The sequence below is a fragment of the Protopterus annectens genome, chromosome 1.part1, assembly GCF_019279795.1.
Source record: "Protopterus annectens isolate FY-2018-M chromosome 1.part1, PAN1.0, whole genome shotgun sequence".
Classification (NCBI taxonomy): domain Eukaryota; kingdom Metazoa; phylum Chordata; order Ceratodontiformes; family Protopteridae; genus Protopterus; species Protopterus annectens.
The window spans coordinates 419929981-419957177 of record NC_056726.1 but is presented as its reverse complement, the minus strand read 5'-3'; the positions used below and the strand labels follow the sequence as shown (position 1 = coordinate 419957177).

The 27197-nt window shown below is 38.0% G+C and overlaps 1 protein-coding gene across 1 annotated transcript in view; it reads right to left on the bottom strand.

Moving 5' to 3' along the window:
• The window catches only part of ARFGEF3 (ARFGEF family member 3), a 2280599-nt gene that overhangs the window by 428004 nt on the left and 1825398 nt on the right, over window positions 1-27197 (bottom strand). Inside the window, exon 27 of the mRNA XM_044087095.1 lies at window positions 26685-26813. Within this exon, the coding sequence (XP_043943030.1) occupies window positions 26685-26813 (129 nt within the window). The remainder of the gene's footprint in view (window positions 1-26684; window positions 26814-27197) is intronic.

The following is a 27197-nucleotide window of genomic DNA, read 5'->3' as shown; positions in this document are numbered from 1 at the left end:
ATCCAGGATACGAGAAAGACACCAAACAGAAAACCTCTTCCATTTGAATAAGTAAGACTTTGTAGTAGTGGTTTTCCTGGCCTCCTACATGTCCTTTGAAAAAAGATGTCTGTGGGGGATCGAAACCTGGTCACCCACAATGTCAGCTGAAGAGTGGACAGGTGGGGATGAATGAGAGATCCCTTGCCTTGTATGAGTAGGTCCACCCTGTGAGGTAACTTGTGATGACTGCCCTTGGCAAGATGCAAAAGAAGAGGTTACCAATGCTGCCTAGGCCAAAAGGGAGTCACCAACAAGACTTGGGAGCATCCTGTTTTATCTTAAACAGGACTTTCAGAATGAGAGGAAGGGGAGGGAAGGCATAAAGAAACATCCCCTTCTAAGAAAAAGAGGGAGCGTCCAACTTACAGGCCACAGGGCATGGAACTCTGGCAAAAAAGAGAGGAAGTTGTCTGTTCAGAGGGGAAGCAAATATATTTACTTGATGAGTGCGTCTACTTTGTTTTGTTGAATCTTATTTCACTGAATTTCATTTCACCCTGACCACTTCACTGAAAACTCATTTCACTGAATCTCATTTCACTGAAATGCAGTTAGTATATATGGCACTGTGTAGAGTACTGTAAGGCAAGTAAAAGGTATATGCCCTTTTCTCCACTGTAGTGCGATCCCTGAGTTAATATATATAATTGGGGGTGGGGGGGTGGGGGGGAGTAGTCTGAAGACCTAGCAAAAGAGTTCTCATCTCTGACACTGATGTGATCTTTCTTTGGACAAAGTGAACAAAGGTCCTGAACCTTCAGAGGACCAAAGGAAGCCTCCCCCCAAGCCCATGTCCGAAGCATCTGTGAAAAGTTCCTGAGAGGGGATTTGAGGTTGGAAAGGAAGCCCTGGGTTCAGGGACAGCTGATGAATCCACCACTGAAGTTCCAGCTTGAGGCATGGAAGTAAGAGGAATATGAAATTCTAAAGGATGTGAATACTGAAGTCAAACACACTTTAAAAAACGCTGAAGGTTTCTCATGTGGAGCCTGGCTAAACGGAGCATAGGAATGGTGGAGACCGTGTAATCCAGAGCCCTCAGAAATTGTCTGGCTGGGATTGAAGCCACAGGAAGAATGGAATGAAAGAAAGCAATGAGAGTTAAGGCCTTGGAAGGAGGCAGGGATGCCAACACTGGAACAATCTGGATCCTGCAACCCAGAAAAACATGATCCTGAGAAGCAGTCAAATGAATTCTGGAAATTTACAGAAAATCCCAGGCTTTGCAGAAAGAAATGGTAAAGTGCTGATGCTGAAGTAAGATCTCTTGAGAGGAGGCCTGAATAAGCAGGTCGTCCAGGTAGGGAAAAACCTGTATCCCCCCTTAGCCTGCAGAAAGCCATCACAGGAGTACGGCATTTGATGAAGACCCTTGGGGCAGTAGAGAGGCCAAAGGGCAAAGCAGGGAACTGAAAATGCCAGGAAGTAACAAAGAAACAAAAACAATTCTGAAAATGGGATGAATAGGAATATGGAGATAGATAAGCATCCTCGGAATCCAGGAAAACTAAGCCTGAGAAAGTCGTAGAGGAGACCAGGTTTGAAGGGACAGCATCCAAAATAAGGGACCTGCAAAAAGTGTTTAGCTGAGAAAGATCCAGAATGGGTCTCCAGGTGCCTATTTTGTGTGTACCAAAAATATTCTGGAGTAAAACCACCTTCCCCGTCTGAGGTGTTGGAACGTCTTGAATTGTTCCTTAAGCCAATAGGCCCTGAAGCACCTCTGGAAAAAAAAAAGGCAGTTGCTCCTGAGGAATGCCCCAGACAATGGGGGAAGGGATTTCCAAACCATATAAAAACCTTAGTAAATTATGGAAAGAACCCAGGAGTCTTGGGTGACCTTTACCCAAACAGGAAGAGACAAGAAAAGATGTAGAGAAAGAGGGATATTACAGAGAAGAACAGGAAAGTCAAACAGCACCTGGTTTGTCAGGAAAAGGAGGCTTCTGAATAGGAGGAGTTTGGGTAGCATTAGCAGGCAGAGCCCTTCTACCAACCCTCATACCTCTGGGGGTGGGTGAAACTGTTACAAACAAAGGCAGGCTTATTGGAATAATTATTTGAACCTTGGTCTTTCCATTGTGTGGTGTAGCTGATTTTATTAGGATAATTCCTCTGAAATTTGGGCACAGAGGAAACAAAAATATGTTTCAGCTGTTGTAACGCCTTGCCTTTTTCTTGCTGCAGCACTACCAAACAAATGCTCATTGTCCAGAGGAGCATCCATCAGTTTAGTCTTGATATCATCAGGTAAAAGCTGAAGTCTGAGCCAAGCATACCTCATCAAAATAGACCCAAATGCAGCAGCCATAGAAGAAGCACCAGCAGCATCATAGATGCATTTAATGGAACGGCAGGTCACTTGGGATCATTTCCCAAGCAAGGCAAGGGCAGAGGCCTTCCCTCAGAATCACGAAGATCAGATATATAGCCTGACAGCCTTGACAGAGAACAGCCAAAACGTACCTAGTCATATGTGTCTGACAATTCACAGCTCTAAATGCTAGGGTAGATGAAGTACACAACTTCTTCTCCAGTCTCCCCATGGTTCTGCTATCCTTATCAGATGGCAGCAATTTAGTGGACGGCAACAATTTGGAAGGCTTATCTGATGCCACAGACATCACAGAGGGGTCAGCAAAGGGACACCTGTAAAGAAACTTGCAGTCCTCAAGCATTTTATAATACCTATCAGTTTTTTGGGAGCAGGGGGTTGAGAATCAGGAGCCTGAGAAGCAGTAGAAAACGCATCAAGGATGGCAGCAAGAACTGGAGGAACAGCATAGGGCCTAGGAGACTCCATTTGCAAAAGCTCATAGTACCTCTTCTGAACATCAGGCATTTGAGCAGTCCCATCTGAAAAATTCAGTCTGAAAACAGTATCACCACATGAAATCTCTTCAAAAGGAGAGTCAAGACTGACAGACTCTTCTTCCTAAGAACTATAGTCAAGTGACTAAGGAACGTGGTAGGAATAAGTCAGGGACTCTGTCAGAATCAGCAGCATCCTCCTCAGAAGAATCCTGCTCCCTAGGCCTCTTAAAAGGAGTAGAAAACCAGGGGAAGCAGGAACAGAAACACCTGGTGGAGGCTTGACAGTCATAAGGGCATTAAACAAGCCTTGAGTGAAGTTCTGCCATTCACTCTGAGGATCTTTGGGAGCAGGTGACCTATGCTCTGCTTCTTTTTGAGTGGGACGTCAGCCTTGAAAATTTTTAGAGGCACTGACCCCTGTCGGCAATCAATAATGGTAGTCAGGACCTTTTCCCTAACTAAAATTTGAGGAACACCCCTAAGCCCTTTAGTAATAAACAGCCATGGTTTCCCATGTACATCCAAGGCAGATGTCTGCAAAACTTCCATGGATGTGTGTGGCATCGGCTCCATGCCTGTGTCCAAAGCAGTCAATGCAGAGTAATCAGAGAAAGAAACTGGATGCTCCCTTGGGCTTTTACCAGCCTCAAGAAAGATGTCCAGTGGAGGCAGTACAGCTGAAGAATCAGAAATAACTTTCTTGGCCATTTTCTTCATAGATGGCTGGGCCTTGGGCAAGAAAGATCCTTTTGTGGTATCCTTAGCCAACAATTTAAGTCACTGGTTCTCAAGATAAATTGCTATGGAAGAAAGCAAACTCCTGAACATCTCAGGGACAAAGGACTGACAAATCTCGCAAGACATATGGTTATGTGCAGTGCCTAAAGAGAACAAACAATGCTTGTGAAGATCTTTATGGGGAATCTGTTTCTAGCACTGGCACTTCCCCATTCACGATGACATGAAATTCAACAGCTAGTTTACAAGGCAAACGTAAGATAAATAAAGTCAAAAACCTGAACAGGGCACTTACCTGAAAGTGGCAGAACCAGCAGATAAATGGGTATTCAGACCAAAGATCGAAAATGTTCAGACTGGAAGCAAAGAAGTGCAATGAATGGTATGTCTGGACATCACTTCTATGCCCTATGCCATGCTCAGGGAGCATAGCATACATGTGAAATATGGCATACAGTTTACAACCAAAAGGCTTTTGTATACTGGCCGGATAGCGGGCTACCATTGGCAAAGGATCCCTATAATAAAGAATACTGCAACAGTGATATGGAAGGAATCTTGAGTTGTAGTCTTTAACCTTCTTTTCTGTCAGGATGTTCCAGATGGCTCAGTTGTCTAGGAGGTTGTCGACATCTTATGCTGCCCTTTTACTAGGATGAGATGGAGTATTCAGCAGGGACTTGGCTACAAGGGGCTTTGTCATGAAAGGCATGCTGTAACGTCTGGTATGATTCCATGACCTGTCTCCACTGATTCTGAACCATGCGCTGGAGTGGAAGGACAGCTCTTGCCCAAATGTCTTCAAAGGGAAGCAGATGGGAAACTCTTCAGGAGCATTGCTGCATGTCCATGGTGCAGCTGCAGTCTTCTGGGGAGAAATAAGTACATCTGCATCGAGAAGGGTGGTTGTTTTGGTAGTAGCCTTGGTTTTGGTCCTTAAACAACCATGGTGTTTGTTTAATAGCCTTCCTTAAAACCACATTTGATGATGACTCCTTTGGGACATGTTGAAAGTCATTTTTGGAAGCTGGAACTTCATGTCCACAGCCAACGGTGTTCTACCTTGTTCTGCCATAGCTTTAAGGTATCTGCTAACCTTGTCACCAAAAGGAGGGATGCCATGAATGGGTTGTCAATGAGTAATGCTTTAGTATCGACAGAAAAACCCATTAGCCTTAGCCAAACGTGCCAGTATATCATGATGCTATTAGCCATGGCACTTGCTCAACTTTTAGCTGTTCATGACATGGACCGTGTGGCTTATAAGGTTACAAGTGATGGTGGCCTGAGCTCCAAGTTTTTCCTTTTGCTGCCAGAAGTGCATTTCATTAGTGGTCACCACCTGGAAATACACAATGGGAGTAAAGTAGTTACAAGAGATGGTGGCCTGAGCTCCAAGTTTTTCCTTTTGCCGCCTGAAGTGCATTTCATTAGTGGTCACCACCTGGAAATACACAATGGGAGTAAAGTAGTTCAATGTCCTCAGGGAGAGGGTGAAGGATGCAAACATGCTTTCTCCAATGCTGTCAATTGACCAGGACTCTTGTCCAGTGGTCAGACAGCTGGATTCAGCATTTTAAGTCCATTTAAGTGCTGCTGGTGAAAAAAGCAGGATCTAATTTGGTGGGGTGGGGTTCTTGACAAAACTTAAGGCAGATGGAAAACACTGTAATGCGACACTGGGGCTGCAGTATCAGAGCTGTTACACAAGTCATGGTGGCATATTTCAAGATGTCCACAAAGGTTGGGGCCACTCTCCTCTGACAGGTGAACTGAAATGCTTGTTGCAGCCTTCTCTGAGGCTGGATGTGGGCAGGATGGGTACAATGGAGCAACCAACCACTTCCTGCATCAGATAGAGAAACTCTGAATTTTACAACATCAGGGGTGAGCTAGTGCAAGTTGAGCGCTACTCATCATTCAGGTGTATAACAGGTAACTTCAGCAGGAGTCCGAGGGTTTGAACTTTTTACAGGCCTTGTGAGGTCCTTTAGGGGAGGACACTGAGGATCCAAGAGGATAAGAAACATCTTTTAGTGTCCTCTTTTAACAGAAAGGATGCAAAACACTTTTAGGTTATACCTGGGTAAAGTTTGCTGTTAGTAAGCACTTCCCAGAGGGAACAAAACTGGTTGTTTTTCTTGAAAAAGATCTTAACTGGTAATCTCAAACAGAGCTAGTATTTCATAAAAGATGTACTGGAAAACTGCTGTTCTAAGAGACAAAATATTTTGTGAGTCAGCTTGGAAGATAATGCTAGTTCTAGACCCTGTTGTAATATTGCTACCTTCATGGAATGCAACCAAGAAATGACTGTAATTAATTAGACAAAAATGATACAATATCAAGTACTGCGAAAGTATAAATGTTATTTATATGATACAATATGCTTGTGGTAAAATACACCTTGGAAAAAACGACAAGAAGTTCTCCACAAGACTGAAAGAACATTGTAGGAATATAAACAATCATAACTTCCAAAGTTAGTTGGCTGAACAGTTTTGTATCTGCCAAAATTTAGAATATAAAAACATTAATTCAGGTACTGCTCATCATTATAACAACATACAGAGACAGCTGATAATATTTAAAATATTTTAAGATATAGTACAATATTTCTGACACCATTCAGACTTAACTAAGAAATTAACTGAAGCTTAATCATCTGTTAAATATGCATCATTTGATTTTTTTTTTATTCATGCTTCCTGTTTTTTAATTGGACCTTATTTTTTTGTATGGGCGGAGTTGTGTTGTATAAATAATGCATATTTATTTATTATTTTATTTATTTTATACTTCTGTGAAAGACTTGTATAACTTGATGTGTTAAAATATACATTAGGTGACTAATGTTTTTTTTCTTTTTTAATGCTTTTTTTAACATTTAATTTTTTTTTATTTGTTTAGTCTGTATAATTGTTTAATATCAATTTATGTCTGAAAAATCCACAGTTAATTGGATTATCAGATAATGACATGATACATGATAACCCTAATGTGTCCAGTTCACAGACAATCAAAAAATAAGAATGATTTTAGAACCACTTGAGAGGTGAGAGAGTGAATCGCAATATGGGCTTATTCCAATTTTTAAAACCATACAGACAAACTCAGGGCGAGTGATGAGGTTCAAGATAACTGGCAGGGGTTGAAAAACTTTTACAAAGTGAACAAAATGTACACTACAATATTATAACTTTAAAGAAATACCTGGAACGTATTATTACACTCTGAGGCATTCAAATAGCTCTCCAACAGAAATGTTAAGTAAAATTGGCACAGACAGCACGTGTGCTACAGAATGGATAAAAATTCAGGTAGCCTGTGTTCAGTTAGAAACAAGAGAAGTTAGCACAATAAATTAAACATGGAAGTAGAACATTGGGACAATGTATTTCACAGTCCCATCGTGAGAGTATAGATCATGAGTGAAACCAGAAACTAGCATCGGCAGGGGTGGCTCTGACTGCAAGGAAGAAAAAGAAAATTAGAGAGATCTAAAGGATTATAAAAACAATGTTGCATTTGTTTTTACAAAAAAAGCTCTAAAAAGGAAAAAACTAGCATCGGCAGGGGTGGCTCTGACTGCAAGGAAGAAAAATAAAATTGAGAGAGATCTAAAGGATTATAAAAACAATGTTGCATTTGTTTTTATAAAAAAAAGCTCTAAAAAGGAAAAATGGAAATGGAGGAAGTGAATCATTACAAGCAAAAAGGACAGGCATGTTCTCACAGGAAAGTGAACCAGAGAACAAAATGGCAACCGAAAAAGCATTGTTCAACTCAAGGGCCAAATATGAGACTTAAGAATACAAATTCCCAAGAAGATAGCATGACTGACAGAAAAAATGGTAATAGAAGGGGGAAAAGGCGGCATAATGATTTAACACTCCATAGTCTATCAACAACAGAATCAACAACAAACTTACTTTGGGAAAAAAATGATACAAATGCTGGTAAGATATGATTTTTTGATGAAGCCATATTACATTTTTTGCCATATGACCTTATGGATTTGGACTGGCCCATACAGATATTTAATATGGACTTGAAACAGTGAATATTCTAGGTATAACACTGAATGATTCACAACATAGTATTTTGCTTTTGGGAGTTGATTTTTTCCCTGCTAACTTTGCTTTAGCCCCTGTTTCATCCTATGGCCTTTCTAACCCAGTTCTTCAAATCCATGCCACGTCTACCAGCTTCCCTAACCACCCTGGATGTTCCCCAATTTATCTGGGGCTGGTCAATGAACCTAAAAGTGTCCTGGAGGTCTTGGTATTCAACAATCTGTTGATTCCCCATTATGTCCTACTTATCACTCCCCATCAATTTGGTATCATGGTGACATTTGTAGGGTGGGCCTGCAGTGTACTGCCCCACATCTGTAGCAGCTTATGCTTGCCCACTACCCTTACCCCTCCTTGAATGACTTCTTCTCAGAGAATTTTTCCAACTTCCACTAAGGTATGTCAGAAGGAATGCACATGTAACTACACATACCTCTCCTGTTGCACCATCAGTCACCTGAGCCACTAATCCAACCCAGGCCGACTGGGATGTAGTCAGTGCTTTATCCCTCTGCATAACTGTAAATGACCCAATTTGTCCCTACTAGCTTTCCAAAACAGCACAACTTTTGTATAGAACTTTACAATTTTGTCTGTAATATGCATTTGAAGATATAGTTTAATAAACAGGTAGATTAATTTGTTTTAATGCAGAATTAACAAATAGTGTTTTATCTTTTTCAGATTCTGAATTGTTTTTATGAATTCTGACAATGATATAATTTTTAAAGTTTATGTTCCTTGCAGGTTTAAAAACAAGTTTATTCCATCTTTTTTCCATAATCTTTATTATTACTGTCAAAAAATACAATCATACAAGAAAAAACAATAAGAACTCATTTACAACCAATTATCAGGTATAGCCACAGGCAAAAAAAAACATACTCATGTCATCAAAAAGGAAAACTATACACATAACTACTTACACAAGTGCTATAAACATCATATGAGAGGAAAGAAACTTGAGTTTGGATAATACAAGAGTTCCAACCAGTATATAACAATATGGGTAGAGGCTCTATCACAGGTGAATAGAGTCAAAGTAGGATAGAGATAGTGAGTAAGGAGATCCAAGTTCCCTGAGGATACTTGTAGTTTGAAAGTATAGGCTCAATAAGGTTAAAAAGAAATAAGTTCAAATAAACTGTTCCAATATTCACTAAAGCGTGGGGGAGCCTTAGGATTACACATCAAGAGTTTATGTGCTGATATATAATTAAATGCCATTTGTTTAAATCCTCTCCAGGAAAGTGAAGTTCTATCTTTCCAGTTAGATGTGATGTAAAGTTTTATAAGTGCAAATAATGTGATTAAGCTTCAGGTTTGAAGCTTAGTCAGACCAGAAGGAATATACAGAATAGTAAATTCCCAAGAAATGGTACATTTTTCACAGCCCATCTTTTGGAGTATAACTTTCAGAGAACACCAGACTTTACAAGAAAATTTACAATTCCAGAGTATGTGGGGGAGGTCAGTTCTTTGTGTCTCGCAGAAAGGGGAAAAAGAAGCATTGAATTTGTTAATAGTAGTAGGGTAAGGTATACATTATTAATAATCATAAATTGTGTGTAGCTGAGTTTTTTTAAAGGGGATGGACTTAGACGTTAGGCAGATAGATTGGATTATTTCCTTATTTGAAACTCAAGGGTTTAGTCTGGACCAGATCTTAGAGGAAAAGGACCTCATTTTGGTATCTAACTGAAACAATTAGTTTACACGTATTAGATATCATCTTCACCACCCTCTTCTCTAATCTCCTGGTCTCTGTTTCAGAACTATACTAAGAAGAACTGCAACTTTTTTCATTTCCAGCTTCCTCACAGTATCACCTCTACACATGGCCTCTCAGTTAGTACCTATACATATAGGGGACTAAAACACTGCTAAGCACAGTTTTTTATAATTTTCTTTTCTTTCTCCATCTTTACACTTGCTTTTATACTTAGTCTATATATCTTACCACTCAACTCTGTTATTTTACCTACTATTATTAACCTGACTACATCAAACTTGTACACAATCTAACTGTATAAAACTGTAACAGATGCAACTTTCAAGATGCAACTCTCACCTTTGTATCTTATTCTGCAATTCTTACTTATGTATCGGCTCATTCTAACTGTAAAAAATCATAAATTTTTTTTTTATTCTATGTATCTAATTTTAATTTTCATGCTTATGTACTGTCTATGTAAATACGATTGCTGCAGTTATACTCCTTATAATTGTTGTAATTGATTTGTGGAGCTGAAAATGGACATGTATCCAGTTGGACTCTCCTGGTCAACAAATGTAAAATAAATAAATAAAATGAATAATAAATTCTTCATCAAAGACAGTAGGGTCCAAAGAGATTGACAAAGTTTAATATCACAGTCTAGTAGAGGGTTATCTATAACTTTGGAACAGAGCTCCCTTATTTGCCATAACATAGTGGTATAGTTCCTAGGAAGATTTAATGAAGACCTCATTTCTGAAATGGATTGGTCCCAAAAGGTGTAGAAATCAAGAATAAGACTTTCCCTTAATAGGGGAAAGTTGTTTAAATTTAACATTAAATTAGCTTTAGGTTAGGGTTGAGATTTAGTGATTGTAAAATTGTAAAGGCATTGGATAAGTGCAATGATTCAATTATCCTTTGTAAGCTAGTTATATTTTTAAGAGAGTCTTGCAGTTTAGAATTTTTCAAACTCACTTTGTTTAAAAATGGAAGAGTTTTGGGGTTGAAATTTAGGGACTTAATATAATTATAATATAAACCTATCCAGGGGGTGACCATGAGTTTTTATCTAGTCTATAGTCTGAGAGTGCTATTATTCTGCTGCTATTAAATAAACTGTAGTATAACCTGAAGTCGGTAAGATTTAAACCCCCCTCTGTCTTTCGGGCATATCATTTTAAGGTAAGAGATTCTAACTGATTTACGAGACCATATAAATTTAGCAAGAGCTGAATGTATTTTTGGAAGAAATTATGTATCGTCACCTGAGAGGCGTTGAATATATAAAGTAGTCTAGGAAGGACATTCATTTTAACAACCGCCACCTTAGATAAGAAAGGCAATTTGAGCTTGTTCCATCTGTTACAGTCTTGTTGCATGGTTGACCATATATTGGTTATATTATTATGATAAAAAGATTTAGGGTCTTGTTGAAAGGAAATTCCTAAGTAATTTAGTGATTCATAGGTTCATAGGTTGGTACTAGGCTATCAGCCCTAGGGCCTATACAAGCCTAGCCATAACAATTCCCTGGCAATTTCTTCCCACATTATTTACTTTCCTGGACCCCTGTCTAGCAGGGCGACTGACATGATCCCTGGGGTGAATTTCCTTTCTCCCATCCAATCATCAAGGTTCCTCTTGAAGAGGTCCAAAGAGGCACTCTGCTTGACATGTATGGGCAATCTATTCCAGAGTCTGGGGAGTCTCTGGGTCAGGAACCTATCCCTCCAATATGTTTTGTTTATTGTGATGACAAGGTTTAGATCCCTGGAGCGTGTAGCTCTGAGGGATTGGGATTTCTTTAAGTGTAGCATGTCCAACAGCTCTGGGTTTGACATGGCCTTGTATGTTAAGCAGAGATCGCCTCAGAGTAGATGATATGCGACAGAGTATAGCTGGAGTTTTTTAAGGTGGTCAGCGTAGGGCATCTGCTTTAGGCCTGTGATTCTTTTAGTGAGGTATTTCTGAGGCCTTTCCAGTTGTTGCAGATGTCTTGAGAGGTACATACCAAATGGGGCGTTGTATTCTATAATGGGTCTAATGAGGGATGAGTACAGTGGGACAATGACCTCCTTTTTTCTGGATGAAAAGCCCTTCGTGATGAGGTGTGCCACATAGAAGGATTTCCTGACTGTTGTGGCGATGTGGTTATCGAAGGTGAGATCACTGTCCACCTGTGTCCCTAAGTCTCTTATCACACTTTCTGTGTTTAGTGTACTGCCACCTATATGGTAATTCATGGATACATGTTTTTCCCAAAGGGATAACAATACATTTCTTGGCATTGAGCTTGAGCCCATGGCTCTGGCACCAAGCATCTGTTTCTGTAAGGCCCTTTTGTAGAGTATCCACATCATTTGGGGATTCAATAATGGCTCCCAGTTTGCAGTCATCTGCAAACTTTGTTAGCCAGAGTCCCTTAGTGTTGACCTGTACTTCAGAGAAGTAGATGCCAAACAGGAGCGGCCCCAGGACTGAACCCTGAGGTACTCCACTTGTCACTTGTCTGGAGCTGGATTTGCAGTCGGCTACTTTTACAGTGTGGGTTCTATCAGTAAGCCATTTAGCAACATTGGTTTTAATTTCAAATGTCCATGGGTATAGGGAGTGTAGATCTGGTGAGTTAATTGGGAAAATAGAAGATTTACAAAAGGTAAAAAATCCGTCGCTGTACCATAAAGGGCTGTCCTCCAGGCTGTAAACCAAAGTCTGTCACCAGGTCAAACGAACTTTGTATATCCAAAACACTAAGCAGGTCCAAGTAACTGTATTTATTAATCCAAACACGATAAAATCACATAAACCACAAAAATGACATGAAACAGTAATAGAAAACGGTGATTGAGCTCGCTTTCGTCTTCACTTAGTAAACTTCATCAGAATCACATAATCACTTGGAATTGAATGCTTTAAATATCAAAACATGGCAAGACACCATTGGTTAATTAATTAATTGTTATTCCAGATCGTTTTAAGCCAAACTGATACTTTAAAAACTTTTTTAAAACTTTTTTAAAAAATAGAAGATTTAGCTTGATTAATTTTATAGTTATAAAGTTTCAAAAAGATTTCTATTGAATTTAAAATTTTCGGTATGTCAGAACTTGGTAATGTGAAAGAGAGGTTTAAGTCATCTGCAAATGTTGAAGGACAATTCTGTTGTTATAAAGAATTGGTACATGATGGTAGGTATTTTGTGAAATATACAAGAGTAACTTTTCAATATATAGATTAAATAGATAAGGGACACCCCCTTGCCTTGTTCTGCTCCTAATATTAATCCTAGAGGAGATAGTTCTGTTTACATACAGAGAAGTATAGGCACTGGTATAAAGTGTCCTGACTATTCGAAGAAAGGTAATAGGAAAACCAAAGAAAGGAAAAACTAAGAGCAAAAAGTCAAGATTACGTCTATCAAAACCTTTAGACGCATCTATTGCTAAGGCAAAAATGGGAAAACATTTTATTTTAGAAAGATTTATCAGGGCATCTAGTGTGAGCATACTGTCACACGTTTGTCTAGATTGTAAAAAGCCTGACTGACTAGGCAATATAATATTTGAGATAAAGGATTTTAATCTATTAGCCAGCATTATGGTAACATTTTTTGCATCCAAGTTAATTAAGGAAATACGTATGTAACTTCCAGGATTCTTAGGGTCAGAGTGATCTTTAAGGATAAAGATAGTTTTGGAGGAGTTGAACTGGAGATCATAAATTGAATTATTATATAATTAAAGAGGTATAACAGCACTTAGACATTTTTTGGGAGAAGGATTTATAAAATTATGCCGCGAAGCCGTCTGACCCTGGAGTCTTATTGGGTTTAAGATTACTAATTACAGATAATATTTCTTGCAAGGTAATAGGGAATGAAAGAGACATTTGGTGCAGCTGATCAATTTTTGGAAATTTTATTTGGTTTAGAAATTGTAATTTCTCCTATTGTAAAGCTAACAGATTGTGTTCACCATAAGTTTCAAAGATTTTTATAATTTTGGAGTTATTAAAGTACGCCTTACCTTGATATATTATCTCAGATATAATAGAAGGGGATCTTTTTTGACTGATCAGTCTCACAAGGAATTTAGAAGGAATGTGCGACCATTCTGAATATTTACCCAAGTTCCTAGTTTCCTGAAAAGTTAACTGTTCAGCATTAAGGAGGCACAGTTCCTTCTGGAGCGATTTCAGTTGTTTTTCAGACTCCAGATTAAAAACAGCTTGTAATTCCAACTTCATTTTCCCTAACTGATCTTCATCCGACTTGTATACAGTTTTGTAATAGGCAGCTTTATTAATAAGGAACCCTCGTATTTGTGCTTTAAAAGAGGCCCATTCAATGTCAAAGGGTTAATGGGAAGAAGTTATCTTCAGAAGAGTTTCAAGCATCATATTAATTTCTTTTACAATATCCTCCATTAACAGGTTAGGGTTTAAAGTCCAGTTATATCCCCTAGGTCGAGGACCAGTTAATAGTAAACATGATTTTAGAGTGGTCAGAAAAAAATCTAGGTTCGAAAGAATTTAATATCCAACTTTAAAAAGTTGTCCGAAATTAAGAAAAAAATCAATTCTAGACCATAATTTGTGGCAGGGTGAGTACAAAGTAAATTTGTCCTTATGTGATTTCCATTCTTGAACGTTATACGGGTCAAATAGGTCAAAATCATTTTTAGATTCTGAAATTGCTGTAGTAGCTTGGATATTAAAAGCTTTGCTTGGATTAGATCTATCCAGCAAGGGATCCTGATAGGTGTTCCAATCACCCCCTAGGATGAGACAGCAATTCTGGAACAGCCATAAGATTTTATATAATGACATAAAAAATTTGTGTTGTTTGGAACAGGGGACATAATGATTCAGAAGTAGAATGGGCCTATCAATATGTGGACACTTGAAAGTTATGTAACACCATCTTCCTTCTAGGTCTGAATCAAGCGTAGAACATTATCAACAAAAGACTTTTTAACAATTCTAGCTACACACCCACTATATGAATCATTCCAGGATGCCACAATTGTTTTAATCCATCTCTTGCCCATATGCTGTGACCAATGTTCATTAAGCATATGTGCTTCTTGGACTAAAATAATGTCAACCTTACATTTAAGAACAAGACGGGAAAAAAAGTTTCCTCTTTTTAACCATCTGGATCCCCTTAACATTCCACGAGTCAATCTCTAACATCCAAAGGTATTAAAAAGAGAGGGAAAATAAGAGAGAGTAATATGGTGGATCAGGATAAGTGTTACATAAACCATTATAGGGCCTAATATTTTCTGGAGTGGCATATAGCACTTAACTCTTCCAGACCCCATCCTATGCCTAAACACTACTCTATTAGAACTAGAAGAGAAGGGGAAGGGAAGGGAAAGGTATAGTATAGAGATACAGAAAGGGACAGAATACAACCTTGAAGAAACAAAGCATCTCCAATAAATGTTACCATAAGAAAGTTGCTTCCCCAGATTAAAAACACACCTAAAACAGAAAAAGCATAGCATAACTTACATAAATACACCAATAATCCATCACTTAACTCCTTCCAAATGATTAATTAGTAATCTCGTGGTATAAAGCTTGGAAAGCAGGTTAAAAAGAGACATTTTATAAATACATAGGAATTATAAAGGGACTTTAACAAGAAGTATCAGAGAAAGAGATCAGAATTATAGTCTTGCAGTAATCTCGAATAACAAGATGATTATCTGATAATTAAAGTGAATGTCACATAGTCAACATAGTAATCCAGAAGAAAAACACCTTACAAGTAGTGTTCTAATAATACTATAGTATTTAACCTCCAAGCTTTACAGTTTATTAGATTTAATAATGAGGTGACTTTCCACCAACATAATAGAAGCACTGTAAAAATGCCAAATAACAAAATTCAGTCAATGCTAAACTGCTCCCCACAAGTCATCGCAAGTCAAACAGGAGTAAAGCAAGGATCATCACCCAACAGGAGTGCAAAAACAACATAGGCATGAGACAGAGCGGGTTATGTGGACCCAGTCAATGCACGCATAAATACATATCAGCACAGCAATGACAAGCCAGATAGATCTGTACCTCCATCTGAGTGAACTTACTCAAACAGAAGTTAAGCTGAGTCTGTAATTAAGCATTAAGCCTTTAAAATACTTACAGCAATTCAAGAATGTTGTCCTGGCAAAAAAGATATACTAATCATTTGCTACCCACAATTAACAGGAGGAAAACTTGCAAGTGTAAACAAAGGTTGTGTAGAAATAATCCAATGTTTTCAGTGAGTTTTAGGAGCTGTCTTGCATTAATTAGCCAATGACTTTTATAACACAAAAGTGAAACGTATATACAATGTATGCACAATATAAATGTAGTAATAAAGATTCACCATACTTTAAGGAACGCTCAATGATCTAATGAAGAAGTGGAAATATGCTGAGCATTAGCGAATATATTCAGCATGAGGTTATAAAGACATGTAAACAAGTATACAAAAACTATAGAAACTGAACAGTTTGTTAAAGTATAACAATTAAACTTAGTAAAAAAAACTGCAGCAAACATTTACCAGCCATTAACCAGCGGTAATCAATGCGAGTGTATATGTCTGTTGAAGATATTAAGCAGCCCCTCATACAGCTTCAATAATTGTAATTACAATATCAAAGTGATCCTTCAAGAACCAGAAATGCATCTATTGAGAGCTGATTACAGCAGAGCAGCAAGCAGACTGCAGCAGAGGACTACATAAGATTGCATGAAAGATATACATATTAAAAGAAAATAAAATGCAGTTAAAGACTAGACTTAATACCGACAATGAGTTCCATTAAAGTACAATCATGTTTTCTTCCTGCTAGCAGAAGAAGGCCAATCAGAAGCGTGTTAACAGCTTGATGAAATACAGTTGCTTGGTTTGATAGCTGAGTTTACCTTAGTTATCAGACCATGCATTTAAATCGAAGATCATCTTATTCTTCCATTAAGTCCCCTTTATATCTTCCCGGTTCACCATTAACTTTTAGTCAGCAGTAAAACATTGCTCTCCAAATCAGGTAGGATAGCCAAGTGGTCTCAAACCCATACAAACACTCCTGTAACTTTTGTGGCACCTTAGAAAGAGAGATTAACAGGATTTCAAGGGTGAGGAAGTGCCAAGGGGTACATGTGCATGGGGCCCGGATTCCAGGCAACAACAGACACACTAATAACAAAGAGCTCTTAAGGACTCACAATGGTCCAAAACACACAGGGTAAATGAACAGTCATCCCTCGCTGACAATGAAATATCCCATCACACCGACTACGGAGACCCAACAAATGCCTGCACACAATCAAAAAGATAATGACACTGAAGATTGTCAGCGGTCAGCAAAGCCTGCAGGTAATTCTTTAAATGCAGAGAGCAATGACGGTTTTGCTTCCTTAACAAATGTAGCAGTGTATTTAACCTCTCTATGTTGAAAAAGTAAAGTGTTCTGGTATCTCATTTGAAATGTACTCTGCTTTTGTATCAGGAATGTGCAGAAGGGAGATCAGGTTTGTCTAACCTGTTTAAGTTTATTCCATCTTTTAATAACAGTGCCATTAATTCTTTTCACAAGATGGTTGAAAAATAAAAGGTATGACATTTTTAAACAGAATTGTTGGATGCATCACGAAACATATATTACTAAAGATGAATGGTTGAACTAGTTATGTCAAATCAAAAACAATGGGATTAATCCAGCTGACAAAGGTGGTAATATAGTAATAATGAGTACACAACAATATGCACACGTGTTTTGAGCATCTGAATGACAGTAACTTATGAAAAAAGTAGGAGTATAGTATCATAAAGCTAAAGAAAAGTTTAAAATTTTGTTAGCCAAATGATCTATGGCATTTTTTAAGAATGTGTATAGAAACTGACAGAAGTGCACGTCATGATTCCTACTTTTAATGCTTAGTTATGATACACAATCATTTACATAAGTCACCTGGAAGAACAAGAATAAGTATTTTCTACTTATTTTCTACTTGCCACTCTGCCTGGATTTTTGTGTTTCTAAAAATGTAATTATTAACTTATGCTGTAAATTTTAAGCCAAACTTGTTTTCCTATAGTTTCTCAATTTTATTTTCTAACTTCAAAAAGGAAGGTCTTACTATTATTAGTTTTCAACTATAATATGTGAAAAAAATTAGGTTTGTATGTAAAATATACCAGTGAGGTTCTTTATAGGTTTGAAGATATCAAGTCGAAAGACAATTACTTGTGGGTGACAACTGACATCAAAGCTTCATATGCAAGTATTTTATTTTATGATATAATTATTCAAGTTCATCAAATTTAGAGAAAGGTATATAACTTATAGTTTTAGTAGAGGAAGGATCAGAAATGGGTGGAACAGAGGTGTGGTTTGGAAGTAAAGTTTAATTTTCTGTTTGAAAAGAGGCAAAGATGAGGAGTTGAGTTTAGGGATTTATCAGTTGGGAGTAGGAAATGGTGGTGTGTGGTCAGGATATGTTATATTATGAGCAATCGAGAGTTGAGGGATAAGCAAGTAGTTTTGGAATTCAAGCCATCCTAGAAGTTTTAGGTTTAGACAGTGGAGAGCAATAGGTCTATAGTTGGAGTAGTCAGTGGAGTTCCTTCCTTTAGAGGAATAATGTGAGAGACTTTCCAGATTTCTGGGGATGGATCCTTCTGGATAGTTCTGTTTATGAGTCAAGGTTAGATGATGTAGAATGATGTTGTGTTAGCAAGTAGATTATATAAGTTTAGAGAGAAGTTATAAGAAGAGCTAGGTGTTTGTTTGGGGGTAGGTTGTTTCATATCATTTTGTTAGCTAGGGATTAAATAGTTTTGGAAAAAAAAAAGTTAAATGTATTTGGTTTCAGAGGAGGAGGTGGGGTGGGGTTGGCAAGGAGGGGAGGGAGTTTGGCAGTACCTGGGGAGAGGTCATTGTTTTACAGATAACCAAAATTGTTTGGAGTTGTTAAGGTGTGTTTGCTGAAGTTTTTTCTTTTTTCTTGTCTGAGATGCTTTTTTTTGGCTTGATTTCTAAGTGGACGAAAAAGGAAATCAGGGGGGTATTCTGTGACATCTCCATTTGGTCCAGACTTTATTTGGTAACCAACTAAGAAGTCTTCTAATATTATTGGAATATTGTTACCTGGAGGTAGATATAGGCATATGATATAAAGGGCTTTTGTTTTCATGAAGGTGGGGTATTTTATTGTTTATACTTTGAATGTTCATTATGATGTATAATGATGTAGGTTTGGAAGCTTTCAATTATTTTGGGGCTCTGGCCATACAGCTAGTTATATCTGTGAATTGGTATGGTTTAGCTTAGATGACATTTTTATATGTGAAAATTAATTGCAGACACAAATGTGAGTGATAGTTTTGTACCATCATATGCCAATTTAGCCATGTGCCTGTTTGAGCTAAAATATACATATAATACAATTTGTTCACTGAAAGTCTTGTTTTATGTTATACATATAGATGACCTGTTGTTGATATGCAAAGGGAATGAAATGCAATTTTACTGTTTTTTGAGGAACTATAGGAAAACAAGTTTGGCTTAAAATTTACAGCATAAGTTAATAATTACATTTTTAGACTTGATTTTAAATGAAATGGCTGGCCACCAAATTATTACTAAATTATATTATAAAGAATCAAATGGCAATACAATCTTATGGAATAGTCACCATCCAGAATTTTTACTGATTTCTTTACCATATGGTGAGTTTTTAAGAGTTAGAATAAATTTTCTGTGAAGAAAATAATATCAAACACATACAAATTAACAGCAGAGATCAAATTCGAAGACAATATACTTATTTCTAACTATTGACTTAAAAGTAACTCATCAATAACTGAACAATTAAATCCAGCTTTAACATTAACACATAAAGCATTGCCTTTGAAAAAGTTGTTAACTTACACACAACTCTTGAACAACAACAATGCATATCTTACCCCCCTCAGTATTACACAACTTTAATTCTTCTAATTCACCAAACTGTCCATATTGTAGGTCACAGGAAGCAGATCTAACTCATATGTTTTGGAGCTGCAAATGCGGATTTAAATTATGGAACTCATTAAAAATCCAACTACAAAAACAAGGCTAGGAAAAAGCAACTCTTACAGGGGAATACACACTACTTCACACCCCCCAGGAATATCCCATAATTAAGCGACCACACATATCACATTATTCCTACTAATGAAACTATACATAGCATCCAAATGGGGGGACAGAATGAATATCAATTGGACCGAATTCAAAAAGATGGCAATTAAACACAAGCTAGCTCATAAATGGGTAATTGATGCAAAAAATAACAGCGTTAAGAAACTAAAAATATGGGAACCAATATTTAACATTCTGCTAGCTTAATCCACCCACATTATCATAAAGACACAGGCTTTTATGTGCAAAGTTATACCTTTAACATATATGTGTGTGTGTATAGATATATATATATATATATATATATATATATATATATACATATATATACATATATATATATATATATATATACATATATATATATATATATATACATATACATATATATATATATATATATATATATATATATACATATATATATATACATACATACAGATATGTAATGACAAGATTTCTCCATAACAGGATAAGTTCAATAAATAGATGTAACAAAATAATTGATGGCACTTTTGTACAGTTGTAAATATTGATGGTTCACACTGATGTATAAATACTGTTCACCTTTAATTCTGTACCCAGTGTATTAATACATTGTTGATGCTGTTTGGATTTTGTTTGAAAAATTCAAAATAAGAAGTTTTTTGGGAAAAAAAAACGTTAGAATAAATTTTAATTGAAGAGAGAACCATTTGGATAAATCTAAATATTTGATTGACTGATTTATCAGAAAATGTGGTAGGAATATATCTAAAATGCATACCAGGAGACTAATAGAAAACAGCTGAGTAGAACCCTTTAGAGTAAGCATAAAAATAATACAAATGTTGGTGGTCAGAAAAATGACAGTTCAGATACTACTCATCAGACAACTCAATACAACACATGTACAGACAACATAACGGAGTCAACGAAAGAATGTTGTCTCTGGTTTTACAAAATTAAGATTTTAAACTGGTAAATCCACACAGAAGTAGCATTTCATACAAGACTGGTGCCAGTATACAAGATATACTAGTATACAGTCAATTTTATACAATAAAACAAAATATTTTGAGAGTCAAATTGCAAGATAATGTTAGTTCTAGACACTGATGTATTTAGCGTGGGTGTACTTTGATGGAATGCAACCAAGAAAGGATTGTAAATTAACAGAGCAAAATTATGTAATATCAACTACTGTGAAAGTATGAATGTTGTATCTGTGATACAATGTACTCGGAGTAAAATATACTTTGGAGAAACTAAAAGAAAGTTCGCAACAAGACTGAAAGAACATTGTACAACTAAAAAGAACATTAACTTCTAAAGTCTATTGACTGAATATATTTAGAGTACAGAAAATATTAGGGCAGGTATTGGTTATCATTCTAACAACATCCACGGGATTGATAATAATGCTAAAATATTTCAAGATATAAAGAAACTTGTTTTGTACTGCAGTAGAACAGTTTGACTCCATTTAGACTTAACCAAGAGTTTAATCATCCGTTAAATATGTATCATTTGATTTCATTATTCATGCTCCTTTTTTTAATTGGATGTTGTTTCTTATGTGGGTGGAGACCCGCTAGTTAAACTTTACATGGTTGTCACTAACAGGTAGATGCATTTCATTATGTACGTTAGTAGGATGTGAAAACACTTGAGCAACAAAGACAGGTCACTTAAGTTTGCGTGATGCATTGGAGAACAGTTAAACTTAATTTGGTATTTCAGCAGTAGATGTGTGAACTAATCCAATGTTTTGGCAGGAGATGGCTAGCTTTATCTAGCACTTCAGAGGGTCTACATTAGTTCACTGAAAGTTATTTTCAGCAAACACCTTTCCATCGACCCCTATTCAGTGAAAATCACTTCAGCGATTCGCTGAATTTACCAAGGGTAAGGAAGTAGTTGGCCAACCACACAACATTGTCCTTTTCTCCACTGTAGTGTAATCTCACAGTTGGTATAAATAGTTAGGAGGGGTGTGTGGAGGGGGCAAAGCCCCCCACTTGGGTGGGTTTGATTTAGGTGGTTTTGGGTTCCATAGTGTTGCAGGGCACTTGTTTTCTTGCCCTTAGTAAATTCAGCTAATCGCAGAAGTGATTTTCACTGAATAGGGGTCGACGGAAAGGTGTTCGCTGTGAATAACTTTTGTCAAACTAATATAGATCCCTTCAGAGAACCACGGCTTGATCTGCACCAGAGACTTCAGTAGGAGAGCTTTACTTCATATTGCCCATTCAACCAAAGAAAGGTGCTTTTAATTTACCAGGAGCTTTAGTAACAGATGATTAAAAGTTTAGCCAGTGCAAGAGATGGCTGAATATATGATTTTTGTTTAATGATAAATGTAAAACTAATTTTTTATGACAGAAGGTTTAGCTTTACTTTGTTATTTTGTGTCAGACAGCTGAATTTATAGGTTAATAACCATATTAAGATTATTTTGTATTATTCTTAAGTGCCACATTAAATTTGTCTAATACTTTAGTGGCAGTTGGTCAAGAGTTAATGATACTTCAACAAGGTGGCTTCTCTGTGACCAATATTTTCGTAAATATTTAAATCTTTACATACAGGTTTTTATCTACTACTTCCAAGATTGAGGTTAGGAAAGCATTGCATATATATATATATATATATATATATATATATATATATATATATATATATATATATTGCTTTTAAACTGGTGTAAGTAATTGCAATACTATATTGATCAGAGGAAGCTTCTGAGTTGGGAGCAAAAGTGTTGTTTCTGGAATGTTACATAACTAAGGAGTTTTTTTTTCAGTTTGTGCATTATTGACTTTGAACATGTACTTTACCACTGGGTGCATTAATATGTTGCCTTAGACCAGATTTTGTTCTTCCCTAAACCTAGGGAATCACTTTACAAGGACAACCATCCCAGCTTATTGTTACTGGGATAAATTTTGACACCAACAAAACCTCAAAGATCTGATTCCACCTTTACTGCCAGGAAGGGATGGATTTACGAGGACAAACCTGGAGATGGAAATGAAGCTGTAAATGGTATTCAATGAGGACACATCACTTTTGCTTCGATAGCCCACTCAATTGAATACATTTCTGACCAAATGAATTGCAGTGTATGCCACTCAAGTAATCCTTGCAAACTCTTTATATTAAATACAGAATTATGCAAGGATTGTTTACTGTCCTGAAGAGAAAATGGCTTACTAACAATCAAGGGGCTCTGCCACACTTTGTCTCCATCCCCAAGCTAATTCCACCAGGATCATGTAAGGACATGCTCAATGACTTTTGTAACACAAACATATGTAAATGTACTTAGACCCCACCCCCCACACATATTTTTTTTTTCTGCGTACATGTTTAGCATGAAATGTGACAAAAATATTCCTCATGTTACAGCTGATAAAGTCTTTTGAAAGAAGTGACACATGCTCATCCAGTTGTTAAACCTCTGTACCTGTATTTGTAGGAAAAGGTTTTAACTTTTGTAACAAAACTTTTTAAACATATTTGGTGATTCTGTACCTGTTTTTCTGTGTGTCTAGCAATAAGGAAGGTAACTGTTTTCCCTTTTAACTATTTTTTGGGCATAGTTATTAATACACTGTTTTATCTTCTACATGTATCAAACTTCTTCTTTCGCCTTTTCTCAGTTAGGGGTCGCCACAATGGATCACCTGTCCGTTCATGATTGGCAGTGGAGTTTTACTGTGTCGAGTTGCCAGCCGGGCGCCCAACCTTCCACAGAAGGCACACAGACACACGCATGCCTAGGGCCAATTTAGTGTGTTCAATCCACCTACAGCATGTCTTTTGGGATGTAGTTGGAAACCGGAGCACTCGGAGGAAACCCATGCGACCACAGGGAAGACATGCAAACTCCGCACAGAAGGCACCCCAGCCGATAATCGAACCGGAGAACCTCTTGCTGTGAGGTGGCAACGCTAACCGCTGCACCACTGCGACCGCCCTTCTACATGTATCAAACTAAACACCTAAAATAAAACACTTAACACATATGTAACACCACTTATAGGTTCATAGGTGTGTACTAGGCTAATGGCCCTGAATCCTTTACAAGCCTAGCCCATAGAAGTGCCCTGGCATCGTGCTGCCCGACTTTAGTCCCCAGTGCCTCTATCAAGTAGAGCCACTGGAGTGATCCCCAGGGTGAACTTTCTATTACCCATCCACTCATCAAGATTTCTCTTGAACAGGGTCAGTGAGATGCTCTGCTTGACATGTAAGGGAAGTCTATTCCAGAGCATGGTCAGTCTCTGGGTGAGGAACCTGTCCCCCCAGCATCTTCTGTTGATTGTAGTAATGAGGCTGAGATCTCTGGAGGATGTTGTGCAGAGAGATGATTGGGATTTCTTTAGATGTAGCATTTCTAACAGAGCTGGGTCAGACATGGCTTTGTAAATCAAGAAGAGATCACCTTTAAGTAGGCGATATGAGACAGAGAATACCTGGAGTCTTTTCAGTCTGTCCGTATAGGACATGTGTTTAATGCCTACGATCCTCTTCATGAGGTACTACTTCTGCGGCATCTCCAGCTGTTGCGTGTGTCTAGTGAGGTACATGCCAAATGGGGCATTACACTCGATGATTGGTCTAATGAGGGAAGAGTAGAGAGAGACGATGACCTCTTTCTTCCTGGATGCAAAACCCTTGGTAATGAGAAATGCCACACAGGACTTTCTGACCACAGTGGCAATGTGGTGGTCAAAGGAGAGGTTGCTGTCAACCTGTGTCCCCAGATCTCTTATAACACCTTCAGTGGACTCCCATCGATGTGGCAATTAGTGGGAACTGAATTTTTACCAAAGGGGATGATGCACTTTTTAGCATTAAGCTTAAGACTATGGTTTCGACACCAGTCACTGGTCGCAGTGAGGCCTTTCTGTAGGATGTCTGCATTACTTGGGGAGTTAATAATGGCTCCCAGCTTACAGTCGTCTGCAAACTTGGTCAGCCAGAGTCCTTTGTGTTGACCTGAACATCTGAGAAGTAGATGCCACAAAGGAGAGGTCCCAGGACCGATCCGTATGGGACTACTCGTGACTGGCTGGCAGTCTGACTTGGAGTCCGCTACTTTCACACTGTGTGCTCAGTGAGCCAATATGCAACTCACCTAGTGATATAGGGGTTGTTGCCTAGTTTGGTGAGTTTATCAATAATTCCCGAGTGAGGAATGGTATCAAAGGCCTTGGCTAGATCAAGGTAGGCTGTATGCACTGCATTACCTTCATCCACAGCCCTGGTGACTGACTCAAAGACGTCAACCAGGTTGAGCAGGTATGATCTCCCTTTCGCAAAGCCAAACTGCGTGGGGTGTAGAGTTTGGAATTGTCCTATATCTTTGTTAATCAGGTCCATGATGATGCGCTCCATAGCTTTACATATCAGAGTTATTAGGGTAATGGGGAGATAATTCCCAGGGTCTGTAGTCGCTCTCCCTTTATGGAGAGAGAGAAGACTGTAGCAGTGCGCCATTCGGTAGGGACAAAGCCCGAGTTGAGGGTGTAACTGAACAGGAGACACAGATGTAGTGCCAGTTCACTTTGTAGTTCATGTAGAACACCACCAGGGATATTATCAGGTCTCATGAAAGCTGTATTCTTGGCCTTGGACAATGCAGCTGCAGTAATGCTGGGTGCCTGGCATTCTTCTGGTATTGTGATTGGTCCTTTGGAGGGGGGGAGAGGGGTAAAGTTGGCAATGAATCTGTCAGCCAGTATGTTGGCAATATCTGTTGACTCACTATAAAAGGTACCATTGTGCAGTAACTCAGAGCAAATCTGGGTATTGCCATGGAGGTTCTTGATATAACTATAGAATGCTTTGTGATTGTTTTTAGGGTATGCTGCAGTTCTGCCTTCATAGATGGCTTTTGAGGATTTGATGAGGGATCTCAACTTTTTGTTGAGGCTAATAAGGGAGTTTTTCCTGTCTTGGGACTTCACCTTTATTGCAACAGTCTCTTCCTTCTACTGTATAGTTTATTAATGGCAGGGGACCACCAGATTGGCTTTCTTTTTTTGGAGGAGAGTGTATTGGTTCAGCTGGGTGTGGCTAGTTCCATGCATTTATGTACATGTTCGTACAGTGCATTGGTTTATGATTCAGCAGTCATGCAGCTATTTTCTATTGGCATGGGTGCCGTGAAGTTAGCCACCTCTGGTTTTAGGAGCCCAAAGTCAGCTTTGAAGAAGTTTTTCAAGGTGGTTACCTTTGCGGGGGAGGGGGGTGGGGGGGTATGGATTTCCATGGTGATGGTCGGATCTGACTAGGGAGGGATTGACTACTGGTGTAGAGCAATGGTCGCCCGTGTCAGTAAAAACCAGGTCAAGGATGTTGCTTCCTCTAGCGGGGGTCAGAATGAGCTGGTCCAGGGCATTGGAATTGATGAATTCCAGGAAGCGGTAGGCCAGTGTTTTGGTGCTTGAGTAGTTTTCACAGTTGATGGAGGAGTAGTTGAAGTCTCCTAGTATGAGAATGTTGGGTTGGACCTTGACAGATTCCAGGGTGCTTAGGAACGTGGAGCGAGTCTAGGAACATGTTTGGGGACCTATAGCAGGCTATGATCTGGATTGCCATCTTACCCAATGTTAGTTGTACCTGAAGATTCTCAGATGCGTTATGCTGGGCTACTAGTCTGGAGGTGTGCATATCCTTTATGAATATGGAGACACCACCACCTTTGAAACTTCTGTCCATGTTTTGGGGCCGGAAGTTGTGGAATGAGTTATAGCCTGGTAGTGCAGGGGTGCTTTCTGCCGCTTTAAACCAAGTCACTGTTACAGCACAAATGTCGATGTTCTCCATTTTGAGGAGTGCTTCGAGCGAGTGCATCTTGAGAGTTAGACTTCTAGTGTTGAGCAGCATGACCCTCAGATTGCATTTATTTATAACATATTAATGTGGGATGGCATAGTCAACTTAAAAAAAATGTAATCACTATCTGGAAAATATGAAATATTTTTCTACATCTTAAGTTTCTCCCTGAAATGTTTAGGATATCCAACACCTGAGTTATACATTAGATGCTAGTAATTCACAACACTATGTAGTAGCCTTTAAACAATACTTTGCCAAGGACATGTTCAACGATACCTGGTACTCTAGTAACATCTCTTAGCAGTTCAAACAGCAGGTCCAGTGTTGGGGGCTGATGCTGGCGTGGGCAATTAGATATAGATGCTGTCAACTGTTCCAGAAGAAGAATCCATACCTGAATAAGTCCTACAATAAAGGCAAGGTAAAAAATACACAGTTAAGGAGAACAACACACTTTAACAAAGAACTATATACGTTCTCTTAAAAGAAATGTTATTTTGTACATTGACAAATATTTGAACAATGAAAACTGACATATTATAAATACTGGTGCATGTGTAAAGATTAGATTCACTTATCTAAACCAGTTTTGGGAGATAACATGAAAATAATACCCAAAATGCAGCCCATTTGACAGAGAAACAATATACTTTTAAAACATAAAAAGAAATATGACTTTGTACTCTAATGACATAAATATTTCAACAATGAAAACTGAGAACGCACAAATACTTAGTGTGCATGTGAAGAGGAGACCCAGATATCAAATGCCTTATTGTATGAACCACT